Below are 12,961 nucleotides of genomic sequence, written 5' to 3' on the forward strand. Positions count from 1 at the left end.
AAGTCCATCTTGTTTAATGTGTCATTTAAAGCTTGTGTTTCCTCATTTATTTTCATTTTGGTTGATCTGTCTGTGATTGTGTTACTGTTGATTTCCTCTTCTATGGCTGTTAGCATTTGCCTTATGTATTGAGGTGCTCCTATGTTGGGTGCATAAATATTTACAATTTTTATAGCTTCTTGGATTGATTCCTTGATCATTACATAGTGTCCTTCTTTTTCTTTTTTAATAGTCTTTATTTTAAAGTCTATTTTGTCTGATATGAGAATTGCTACTCCAGCTTTCTTTTGATTTCCATTTGCATGGAATATCTTTTTCCATCCCCTCACTTTCAGTCTGTATGTGTCCCTAGGTCTGAAATCGGTCTCTAGTAGACAGCATATTGGGTCTTGTTTAATGTATCCATTCAGCCAGTCTGTGTCTTTTGGTTGGAACATTTAATCCATTTACATTTAAGGTAATTATCGATATGTATGTTCCTATTACCATTTTCTCAGTTTTTGGGGGTTTGTTATTGTAGGTCTTTTCCTTCTCTTGTGGTTCCTGCCTAAATAAGTTCCTTTAGCATTTGTTGTAAATGTGGTTTGGTGGTGCTGGATTCTCCTTGCTTTTGCTTGTCTATAAAGGTTTTGATTTCTCCGTCGAATCTGAATGATATACTTGCTGGGTAGAGTAATCTTGGTTGTAGGTTTTTTCCTTTCATCACTTTAAATATGTCCTGCCACTCCCTTCTGGCTTACAGAGTTTCTGCTGAAAGATCAGCTGTTAACCTTATGGGAATTCCCTTGTATGTTATTTGTTGCTTTTCACTTGCTGCTTTTAATATTTTTTCTTTGTATTTAACTTTTGATAGTTTGATTAATATGTGTCTTGGCATGTTTCTCCTTGGATTTATCCTACATGGGACTCTCTGCACTTCTTGGATTTGATTGACTATTTCCTTTCCCATATTAGGGAAGTTTTCAACTATAATCTCTTCAAATATTTTCTCAGTCCCTTTCTTTTTCTCTTCTTCTTCTTGGACACCTATAATTTGAATGTTGATGTGTTTAATGTTGTCGCAGAGGTCTCTGAAACTGTCCTCAATTCTTTTCATTCTTTTTTCTTTATTCTGCTCTGTGGTAGTTATTTCCACTATTTTATCTTCCAGGTCACTTATCCATTCTTCTGCCTCAGTAATTCTGCTATTGATTCCTTCTAGAGAATTTTTAATTTCATTGATTGTGTTGTTCATCATTGTTTGTTTGCTCTTTAGTTCTTCTAGGTCCTTGTTAAACGTTTCGTGTTTTTTCTCCATTCTGTTTCCAAGATTTTGGATCATCTTAGTATTATTACTCTGCATTCTTTTTCAGGTAGACTGCCTATTTCCTCTTCATTTGTTTGGTCTGGTGGGTTTTTACCTTGCTCCTTCATCTGTTGTGTGTTTCTCTTTCTCCTCATTTTGCTTAACTTACTGTGTTTGGCATCTACTCTTTGCAGTCTGCAGGTCCGTAGTTCCCGTTGTTTTTAGTGTCTTCCCCCAGTGGCTAAGGTTGGTTCAGTGGTTTGTGTAAGTTTCCTGGTGGAGGGGACTGTTGCCTGTGTTTTTTGGTGGGCGAGGCTTGCTCTTGTCTTGTGGGCAGGAACGAGTCTGATGATGTGTTTTGGGGTGTCTGTGAACTTATGTTTTTGACAGCCTCTCTGCTAATGGGTGGGGCTGTGTTCCTGTCTTTCTAGTGTTTGGCATGGGGTGTCCAGCACTGGAGCTTGCTGCTCCTTGAGAGGAGCTGGGTCTTAGTGTTGAGACGGAGATCTCTGGGAGAGCTCTTGCCGACTGATATTACATGGGGCTGGGAGTCCAGTGTCCTGAACTCGGCTGTCCCACCTCTGAGGCTCAGGCCTCATACCTGGCCGGAACACCAAGGCCCTGTCAGCCACGAGGCTGCTAGTGCTGGAGGGTCTCCTGCAGAGGCAAGGGGTGGCCGTGGCTCACTGTGGGGACAAGGACACTGGCAGCAGAAGTTCTGGGAAGTACTCCTTGGCGTGAGCCCTCTTGGAGTCCAATAAGCATGTTTTTAAATGTAATTCTGGCTTCATGTTTATCTGTGTAATTTTATAATCCCAGAAACAAAATAAAATAACTGAAAGGGAACCAATATAAAAACGAACAGTATTTTGCTATAAAAGTTCCTAAAAGAGCTGAGCTAGAGTTTGCCACTCTTTCGAAGAGTAATTATCTGAAATACTGAATATAGCTAAGCATTACCAAATATATTCCTATGGGCTTCCTAAAAAGAAATTCTCAGATCCTGTTTTATCTTTAGCTACCTAAATTAATTGAAGAAAAGAAAAGGAAAGGAAAAAAATACACTTCCCCTCATACCCTGATTTCATGATTTTGAAAATTATGAAATTATTTTAAGGTTTTATTACTTAAAAGAGTATTGCTTTATTTATCTTGCTTGATATAGACAGAGGAGTTGTCAGAGTTAATCAGTCACAGGTATTAAGGATCTGCTTGTCAAACACTGTGCTGTGTCTTGCTGAGTTTGCAACTAGTTGTTACCTCAAAAATCTGCCCAGAGTCACACTACTGGATAATGTCAGAAGCAGAGTTAGAACCCACGTTTCCTGACCGTAGCGGAGTATTTTCTGTTTGTAAGCACCTATGAGCATATGTGGAGAGGGCTTTATTCAAGACACGTGGAAGAAGTGAGATGTTGAAGGGTATGAACAGGTGGTGGGGAGAAGAGCTGGTGTTCCATGAGAGAGAGAGCTTAGAAGCCTTGGGGAAGAATAAAGGGAGCAGCCTAATGAGAGCGGAAGGCACATAGTAGGAGTTGTTCGAAACCTGGGGTTGGATTAAGGAGATCCTTGCAAACCGTGTACTTTTTATGTTGTAGGCCCTGGAGTGCTTTTATAGATTTCTGAAACAGAATGACTTGATAAAATTGTATTTGGGGAAGATCATTCTGTGATGGTGAGCATGAAGGATTGAAGTAAGGTAATACCAGGGGGCGGAAAGGCAGGATAGATTGAGCTATCAGGTTGTTGGAGTAGGAATGAAGTAGAAAATTCAAACCCACAAGGCATATCTAGGGAGAAAAGCAATAGGACTAGATTTTAGTTTAATGCAGAGAATGAAGGGAAGAGTGTAGAAGAATTGTGATCCTGATGCTGCTGGTCCAGGAACACATTTTGAGAGCCACTGTTACAGACCTTGACAGATGTGTTTGAAGTTATCCAGATGAGAATGAGAAGGAAGATTTTTTAATTTAAGAAAGTGATCTTTGACTTCTGGCATCCATGGTCTTATTTACCACAATGGTAGTGTGTTATGAAACTGGCCAGCATCTCAGCATTTTTTCATCTGAACTTCCCATTATTTATTCATTTACTCAATAAATGTTTACTAAATATTTAATATGTGCTAGGCATATTTAGAACTGGAGATAAAGAGTAAGACAAACTTAGCTCCTGCTCTCATGGAGTTTACATTCTCCTGGGGGCCATATAGAGCCAAATAGGTAAACAGGCAAATTATGTAGTTGCCAGTCGAAGTATGTCATGTGAAGGGCACAAACAAGGGAAAGAAGATAGAGAGTGTCAGAGACCAGACTCTGTTAGGTATGGTGGTCTCTGAAGAGATGACACTGAAGTTGAAACCCCAAAAAGAGAAGGAACTAGGTCTGTTGAGAGGAGGAGGCAGGAGTATTATCTTAGACAGTTAAATGTTTATAGGCCCTAAGGCAAGATGAAAAATCTTTATTCTAGGAAGTGAAAGTAGACTAGCTTGCTTATAAGTTTGGAGAAGGGAGGCAGGGGGGAGGTGAGGGAGAAAGAGGAGAGAAATTAAGGGCAATCCTTGGCTTTCTGGTTTATGTAAATAGATGAATAGTAGTATTGTTTACGGAAATGGGAAGAACGTGTGTGTTTGTGTGTGCGTGTGCGTGTGTGTGTGTGTGTGTAGGGTCGGGGAGCTCAGCTGTGTTTTGAGAGTTTGGTCAAAGAAGCAGTCAATGAAGGTGATTAAAATCATTACTACATTAAAGTAAGATTACACAGTAAGATTAAGATTACACAGAGAGGAAACTTTCATTATTACTAAGATTAGGAGATCCCCTAATTTTGGGGGTGTTTAAAGTAATATTGGTACCCACAAAGATTAAAAAGTTAGAAAGTCAAGTAAAAAATTAAAATTCTTAATCAAATGGTAAAAAGGCAGATTGTCCAGAAGGGAAGTGAAAATAATAAATTAATATGTAATCATAAAGATAGATTGTTGGTGAGAGAGGCCATTGGCTCTTCAGAGACTATAGAAAATAATTACCACGGACATAGAATATCTAACATTATCGTTGAAATATGAAATGTTAGTATTCATAGGGGTTACTAAAGGGACAGTGTCAGAATTGAAAGGAAAAAGCAGTTTCTAAGACCTAAAACCTAAAAATCTTAGCAAACTCCTTGAGAATAAAATTTAAATGCCTAAAATAGTTTTTAAAATCTGGGTTTAGCTAGCTCAATGCCCTAGAATTTCAATGACTACATAGAAAATTAGCTCATTAAGATGAAAGTCAATCTTGTTTTTATTTTTAATGTGATATTTCCCAGATCTCTAAGGGACCATCGGAAGGATTTAAATATTCCGTATCCTTATGAAAGTGAATTATATAGGCCTCCTTGAATTAAAAAAGTGTAAAGACTTTCCAAGTAGTGTTCAATTTAAACTTGTGGCTTTCTTTCAGAAGGAAGCTCTGTTCTGAGAGAATACGGTTTTGTTTACATTTGGAAGAAATAGACATTGGTGTTTTGTTTGCCACTTATGTATCATCATACTTACCACAGTGCCAGACACATAGTAAACATTTAGTCAATAGTTGTTGAATGAATAAATGGATGAATGAATATGAATTTTACATTCCGTTTTGCTTTTTCTGGAAAGCTGATAATCTACAAAGCAGTTCATTTGTGGTATGTGAGGAGATCTCTCTCCCATTAGTGCATTCAGGTATTGTACAGTAGCAGGGCTATACCTAAATAGTGTTAGTGTTGATCAGAAAAGGGCTAGAACATTTTTGAGATTGTGTTTCCATGCATTACAGAGGAGACTGATGTTATGTAAAGCCAAATATGAATTCCTTTTCGAATTTGTGTGAATTTTGATCATTTTGATCAGTCTCCTGTTTACAGCTAATAATCTACAGTCCACTGTGTCATCCCTCAGTTCCAAATATGAAAGGATTGAATTCATGATGCTTTTGAGAAGAAATACTGTAAAAGAATATTGGAAACAGTTATATGAATAATGAGATATGCCAGGACCTCATTTTACTTGGTTTATTTTTGAAAGTTTAGTAGATGTACTTATTACTCTAGTCACATGTAGAAAAATGACAGATATTTCTATCTGGTCCATAGTTCTCTATTCTTAAAAAAAATCTAGCGTGTTCTTTTGTATTTACTTCCTAGTTATGTATCCATACTTCCTTTATTTTGCTTAGTTATGTATCTGACTTTTTCTTTTCCTGAAGCTCTTAATTAAAATCAACTTTTCCTCTACAATACTTAAAATTAATTTGGGCTCCTTTTTCTCATGATCCTGTTACTCAGTGATTGTTTTCTCAAATACTTGTTTCCAAGACCTTTGTTAGTTTTATGTAGACATATTTTAGTGGTTGGAGTTTCATCTCCAGCCAACCTTTCTGGGTCAATAATACTGCTTTACCCTGGCTTCTAGGATAGAACCTCATCAATCATGTAGATGTAGGATAGGACATAAGGAACACTAAAGAAGCAACATCATCTTTTATTCTAGCAGCACTGGAGAGGATCATTATTTACCAAAAGGAAACAGATTGAGCAGAGATTTGACTATGTTAAGTGCTATTATTATTTTTAAAAAGTTATATGATAATTCTCAAGGGTTGAGCTTTTTTTAATGCAAAAACATTTTATGGGCTTTTAGCCAGAGAATTTTATATATAAATGGTAATAGAGGGACAGCGTAACATTTATGAACTTGGAGGCAATGTGATGTAATGGACTTGGGACTTTAGGAGCAGATGCTTTGTGTTCTGACCCCTAACTGTGGTCTAGTTACTTGACCTCTTTGGGCCTCAACTTCTTGTTTTGCAAAATGGAAATAATATGATTTATTCTCCAGAATTTTGAGGGAGTTGAATGCAAGTATATACACAAAATGCCTAATGAAAATTTGGCACATTAAGTTTTTCTCCAAAGACAAATAGATCCTATTGCTAAGTGTAGAAAGGAAGACGTAAAAAAAGTTTCTTCATGATTTGCTAGAGCTTTGTGCCCATAGATCTCTATTATTGTCTTAACCTGTGATCCATAATGATCCCAACAAGGATGAGTGTTTTAAGAAGGCATAGAATTTTTACTTTTTTGTTCACTTTGAGCAAAAGGTCAGTTTGCGCTCTGAAGTCCTAGGTGGCTGCTAGATACAAGGTTATGGGAAGATGGAGGATGGGCAAGGGGAGTTTAACGGGCCCCTGGTCCTACTTCCACCTATATTTTTCTGTTTTAGCTTTTGTATTTATGTGGACAATATTGTCTGAACAAAAGGATCGGTGTCTTTCAAGAAAGTTTGGAAAACCAAGAGCAGGCTCAAGTGTACTATTCCTTGACTTCCCTTTCTCTCGGGTCCCACTCTGCTTTCTCCTTAGCCTCGGTAGGGCAGGGAGGAGGGACGAGTTTTCCAGGCTGTCTTCTCAGCCTGTTGGTAGAGTTCTCAGCCAACAAAACATCACAGAAGAAGGATCCTATGCAAAGAGGGCACTCCTGGTAGAAAAGTTGCTTGACCTGCTTAACTCTAGGATTGATCTCTGCCCGTACAGAGGCACATTTTGGGCCATGATCAGAAATTTTCCAACTTTGAAATAACAAAAACAGACATCTTGCCTCTGATTACTTTCTCCTATTTGTCCTTATTGAGAACTCTTTGATTGACCTTTACTATTTTCGTTTTCTTCTTTATCTGTCTAAGACTCTAATCCATCATTTACTCTCTTTTCAGTGTCCCAGTCTTCCCTGAACCCACCAGCAAGAACTGTGCTTCTGGATAAATCTATCTGACTTTACTCTGCCATCAAGCATTAAGCATTGTTGGAGAAAATAACACCCTGGCTGATGAGCTGCCTAATAATTTCTTGAGCTCTGAGTTCCTTCTCTTTCAGTTGTCCGAGTGACTTCTCTCTCCTCCATCATCCTCTCTGTTGGCCTCTTACCATCAACACTTAAGCATGCTCAAATGAATCCAGCATCAAATAAAAGTAACAGATGAGTCCATCTGCTATTTGAGATGCCACCCTCTTTCTCATAGTCTCACAAACTTTTTAAACAAGTTGTTTATTTTCATGGTCTTTAGACCATTCCAATACTGTTTCTGCTTTTGTAAATTTGTTTTACCTTCCTGCTTAATAATGCTTAACAGCTTTGTCATTACTTTATGAGAGAGTCTCATATCCCCAGCCTTACATTCATACCATTCTATTTCCCCTTTTCTTGTCATATGCACTCCCTTCATTTCATCAGATATACCTAGTTTTTTCTTCTCTCTCTGGGTTTTTACAGGTTCTGTTTCTTTTATCTAGAAAACACTCTCCTCGATTTCCCCAACTCCTCGAACATACTGTTCATTTATCAAATGTCATTTCCCAAGAGATTTTCCCTGACCTGACATGCCTTAGTCTTCCTACTTTATACCTTATCTTCATAGCACTTGTCACATTTGTAGTAATTTATTTAATGTCTTTCTTCCCATGTCTTTTAGTGTTAGCTTCTAAAGAGTAGGGATTTCATTGGTCATAGGGCCTGATACTTGTAAGGAGCTCAAGACATATTTGTTGAAGAAATGACTGAATAAGTGAACAACTTTATTTCTCCATAGCTCTGTAGATCAGTGTATCTTTGACCTTATGAAGCTTCTTTTCATTGGCAGTGTATAATAATAAGTTTTAAGTGGAGGTGCAACAATTAGTTCTTCTACTAGAGTTATTAAGCAGTGTACTCAATAGGGCATAATAGTTATTAAGCAGTGTACTCAATAGGGCATAATAATAGTGTATAGCATATACACTTTTTCTTTATCATCCACTGCTTTTTGCTTTTTAAAAAAACTAGAAATATATAATAATTTCAAACTTTTTTATTAAGAAGCTGAGTATTTTGTTTCTTATGGCATTTTAAATTAAATCACATATTTATTGACTACTATTTAGTGTATGCCCCTAAATGAAAAACTAAAATATAGGTAAAAGATTTTTATCAATTTTCCAAAAAATTTTTTTCTAAAAATAAAATACACTTTAAAAACATTTAAGGAATACATATATCCAAAAGAGACACCAGAAATTCTGTTTTCTACCTAAATATGTTAGACTTTTCTCAGCTCCTAATACTCTAGTAAATAAAATGTTACAAAACTTTTATAATGAAGAACAATTTGACACCTGAAAGTACAGCTAAAAGTATAAGGTAAATTAATGAATATATGAAGGAATAGAGAGCAGTGACATTGTACTCATTTTGTAGATTTCTCATTTCTACACAAAATAATAATGGTATGTGCATTTAAGTACAGTCAAATATTGCGCATATGTACAGAGATTGCTACCGTGTTTTATGGATTAGTAAAGAGTGTTAAGTGGAATTCTGAAGATACTTTAGTGTTTAAAATAACCTTTATATCATTTATAGAGCTACTTTAGTGCTGTAAAAAAATCCCCGTCAACATATCTACATGTGAATATGACAAAGAATGACAGAATTTGGTTTACCACTAGGAAGCAGATTAAATGATCTCTTAATTACTTCTCATATTAACATTTACATGTAGCTATATTCCCAGCATATTCTAATTCAAACTCAAAACAGAAATTTAGAAATGAATGTAGTTTATATTTAACTGAGTTGAGAAAACATATGGTAGTAATTAAATTCTGCCTTTTTTTTTAAACAAAGCTTTTTTGTGAATAAAATTGCTGGCTTCCAAGTACTTGTACTTTAATTAAAACAACAACTGTACATTGTAATCCAGATTTTCCTCTTAAATACTTCCTTTATATCTTATACTTTATTTTCTTTAAATTATAGCTCTGTGTCTTGGGTAGAATTCTAAGAGAGTAATAATGGACTTTACCCTGCAATCAAAAAAGCAGTGTGGTGATATAGGAGCCAAGTGACAGCATTTTCCCTCTAAGTATATAGATCCATAGTCTGGACAGGAATCTTTAGGAGTGAGATAACACGTCTTTCTGTCAGTTTACAACAGAACATTGACTCTGTCAGTTTCCAGTAGCTGTAATGGAAACTAACCTAGGTGAACATCGCTACTTACTTTGCAGTAAATGACTGACTACTTGACCCATTATACTCATGGTGGAGAAAGAAGTAACTTGTTCATGACCTGCCATAATCTACCCCAGCAGGTCAAGCTTTGATTGCCTCCTGTTTATTGATTGCCTTCTGTTTATTGATTGCCTTAGTATGTCCATTTGAATTAAATTATGTGGTAAAGGCAGGATATATCTGGGGGGAAAGGAGATGGAGTTTATTTTTAAGGAATTCTTTCTGCAGGAATTGGAGCCAAGAGTTGATTTGGAATAATCAGTTTTTGCTTATTTTCTACCAATAATTGTGTGATTTGGTAAATATCTTTGTTGAGTTTTTTTTTTTCTTTAATGAAAACGATCTATCGCTCGTATAGTATCATGGTAAAAACATTATTTGCCACATAATTACTTAAACCATGCTTTTATGAGAATAATAAATTACATTTATTAAGGGCTTATTATATGTTAGGTTTTATTCTAAGTGCTTGAAGTCCTACTTCTGTGGAAGCCATAATGCTGCGATCATGCCTCTCATACCTCTTGATACAGCTTGAGTTCAGGCACATGATTTATGCTCAACTGGTTAGAAATCTCTGCATGAAACTTCACATCTGAAAAAAGCAATACAAAGGAATAGGGGACAGTTACAAATGAGGCACTGGTACCAGCAGTGGTAGTGGTGCCAACATTCTCAGCAGAGCCTTCCTAAGCCAACTTTTCTTTCCTTCAGCATGATTTTCATGGCATTTCTGGCCTTCTAGTGCTCTTTACTTCCAGCTTGTTTCCTAAGTCTGTTTCTTCAGCTTCATCATTTATGTGTCCTTTTCTGCTTAACTTAACAGATTGCACCTGCTCCTGCAACCAAGCATTCTGACTGGTACAGTTATTAGTGGCAATAATTGGGCTTAATCTCTATCTGGAAATATATCCTTTTTTTTTTTTTGGTAGCTACAGCTGTCAAAACCCTGAATTTCAGTTAACGTTGTTAAAGGGAATTTGAAAGGGGGAAAATATAGGTTTTAATTATTTCAGTAGTGGTATCAGAAGGAAACAACGAACATCTAATTAAGAATACTATTTTCGGGCTTCCCTGGTGGCGCAGTGGTTGAGAGTCTGCCTGCCGATGCAGGGGACACGGGTTCGTGCCCCGGTCCGGGAAGATCCCACATGCCGCGGAGCGGCTGGACCCGTGAGCCATGGCCGCTGAGCCTGCGCGTCCAGAGCCTGTGCTCCGCAACGGGAGAGGCCATGACGGTGAGAGGCCCGTGTACCACCAAAAAGTAAAAGAATATTATTTTCAAGAAATTGTTCATATAGTTCCACTCTAAAAAACTTAAAACATTTTTTTGTAGATGTTATTTTTTGTTCACATAATTTTTATTATGAAAAGATACAATTTGTATTGGGCATGTGTTCCTGATATTATGGAAAACATCCCTTTGATTTTATTTTGAAGAATCCACCCCTTCCTTGCTCATAGGGTAAGGCCACACCCACCAGCCAAGTCAGAGATGGTGTATGTGACCTATACCTAAGCAATCAGCACATTGTGTCTCCTTACATACATGGATTGGTTCAGATTGGGTAAGTATATATCAGTATATACTGATAGAAAGATGGCTGTAGCAGCTTCAAGCACTACAGCCTCACATATCACGTGGAGCCTGAGAAGGAGACCAACATATCAGAAAGTAGAACTGAGGATGGAGGGAGAGAAACTGAGTCCTGATGATATATTTTGAAGCCTAAATCCAGCTATGCCTGAAGCCATTCCTACTCATACATTTTAATCCTTTGAGCCAATACTTTACCTTTTTGCTTATGCTAGTTTAGGGTGTAGATTTCTGTTGTTGGCAACCAAGAGTCCTAGTTTCTTTGGGATGTAAATGATAAATCATCTTGAATTGGCATCGCGGATTATTGCCACCACATTTTTAAGGTTAGCTTTTTATTTATATTTTAGTTATATATACCTTTTATACATGAAATATTAACAAGGAAAAGCAACTGATACTTGAAGGTGAAGAATTAATCCAGAAAGAGATGAGAATTCAAACCTTGAATTCTATAAAACTTTAAGATAGCTGCATTTTTACTTTCTGTATGACTTAAATCTGTAAAACCCAAGTTGAGAAACAAAACTTAAAAAGAATATTAATAGTCATGTAAAACGTGTATTTTAAAAAGTCAGATTAAACACATTACAAACATTTGCTGAATTGTATTTGATTTGTAATAAGCACTTCCCTACATTTTATACTGTTATTGCCTTATTATATAACTTTCTGAAGTTTTGATGTTGAAACATTGTGATTTTCTATCAAACATCATGACTGAAAATATGAGCGTACGGATGAGAATCATGCTATTTCCAGATTTTTGTACATAAATATTTTAAGTATGAAAGTATATTTATTAATAGTGCCTTTAACTGCCCCAACATCATTCAGTATCCCTGTATTTTCCCTTTACCAATCATTCTTAGTCTGAAATTGAAATTGATTTTCTTCATTTCCCTCTTGCTTGGAATGGATAAAGAAAAGAACCAGTGAAAGCACTCCAGGGGGAAGATGCCCTCAAGAGCAAACTCTCAAAAACCTATGTTAGTCAGGATTCTTCTGGGTGTGAATGTCAGAGATCTAACACAAATTAACTTAGTCAAAATTTGCTGGCTCAAATAGCTACTGTGAAACAAGAGGTGAATCTCTAACCTCAGTCATGGTGGGATGCAGGGCTTCAAGCAGTATCACCACGGCTTTGTCTCTACATTGTTCAGTTTTACTACTCTTCTGTGATGGCCTTATTCTCCAACAAGTACTCTCTATGGACTGTATGTGTCCAAATGTCTATCATTATAGTTCCAGACTTCAGATAAGTATGAATGACTGTTGTTTTCCCCAGTGACAATTTAAAAAAATCTCCAGGGGGTGGGGGAACCCCAAAAACTATTGGCCTTGCTTGGTTCTCATGGCCACCAGGGTTTGGGGATGGAAGGCCACATGATTGATAGCTCTATCAGTATCACACTGAATGGAGTTGTGATATTTCCAAAAAAGAAAAGATGCCAGTGAGACAAGTATAGAAGTCCTCTTCCAGTAGGGCTGATTTACTTCCCATTGCAAGCTGTTCTGCTTGCTTTTGTTTCACTACCTAATACATCATTCTTGAATTCAGTTGAATTCAATTGCCTCCTTTTGAAAAGATGCAACTTCTGGTAGGATTTAGTTATTTATATCCAGTGCAAATTATATCAGAAAGGTTTCTTCTAGTGTGTAGCTGGGATCACCTGTGCTTAAGGACTGGAAATTTTGGCTCTGGAAAGGAAAGTAGGTATTTTGAAGGTTGGCAGTGTAGCAGAGTGGTAGACAGCATGGACTTGTGGACCTGAGTATGACTTTGCCACTTCCCAACTATATGACTTTAGGCAAGTCACTTAATTTTTCAATTTTTCTTCATTATTTTAACCTGTAGGATGAAAATAATACCTATATCACAGAGTGGCTATGAAAATTAAATGAATTAATTAATTAAATAATAAATAATTAATTATTAATTTAATTAATTAATTAATAATTAAATTAATTATTAAAATTAATTAATTAAATAATAAATTAAATACCTAGCAT

The 12,961-nt window shown here is 36.5% G+C and overlaps 1 protein-coding gene across 4 annotated transcripts in view; it reads left to right on the forward strand.

Moving 5' to 3' along the window:
• COMMD10 (COMM domain containing 10) overlaps positions 1 to 12,961 on the forward strand; it is a 163,932-nt gene that overhangs the window by 66,264 nt on the left and 84,707 nt on the right. The window contains exon 6 of one of the 4 annotated variants that reach the window (XM_082651555.1): positions 7,019 to 7,237. The exons of the other annotated variants lie outside the window; for them this stretch is intronic. Within the exon in view, the coding sequence (XP_082507681.1) occupies positions 7,019 to 7,036 (18 nt within the window). The 3' untranslated portion in view covers positions 7,037 to 7,237. Of the gene's footprint in view, positions 1 to 7,018; positions 7,238 to 12,961 lie in introns of those variants that run through there. 4 annotated transcript variants of the gene reach the window in all.

Source organism: Grampus griseus, assembly GCF_964374135.1.
Source record: "Grampus griseus genome assembly, chromosome: 3".
Classification (NCBI taxonomy): domain Eukaryota; kingdom Metazoa; phylum Chordata; class Mammalia; order Artiodactyla; family Delphinidae; genus Grampus; species Grampus griseus.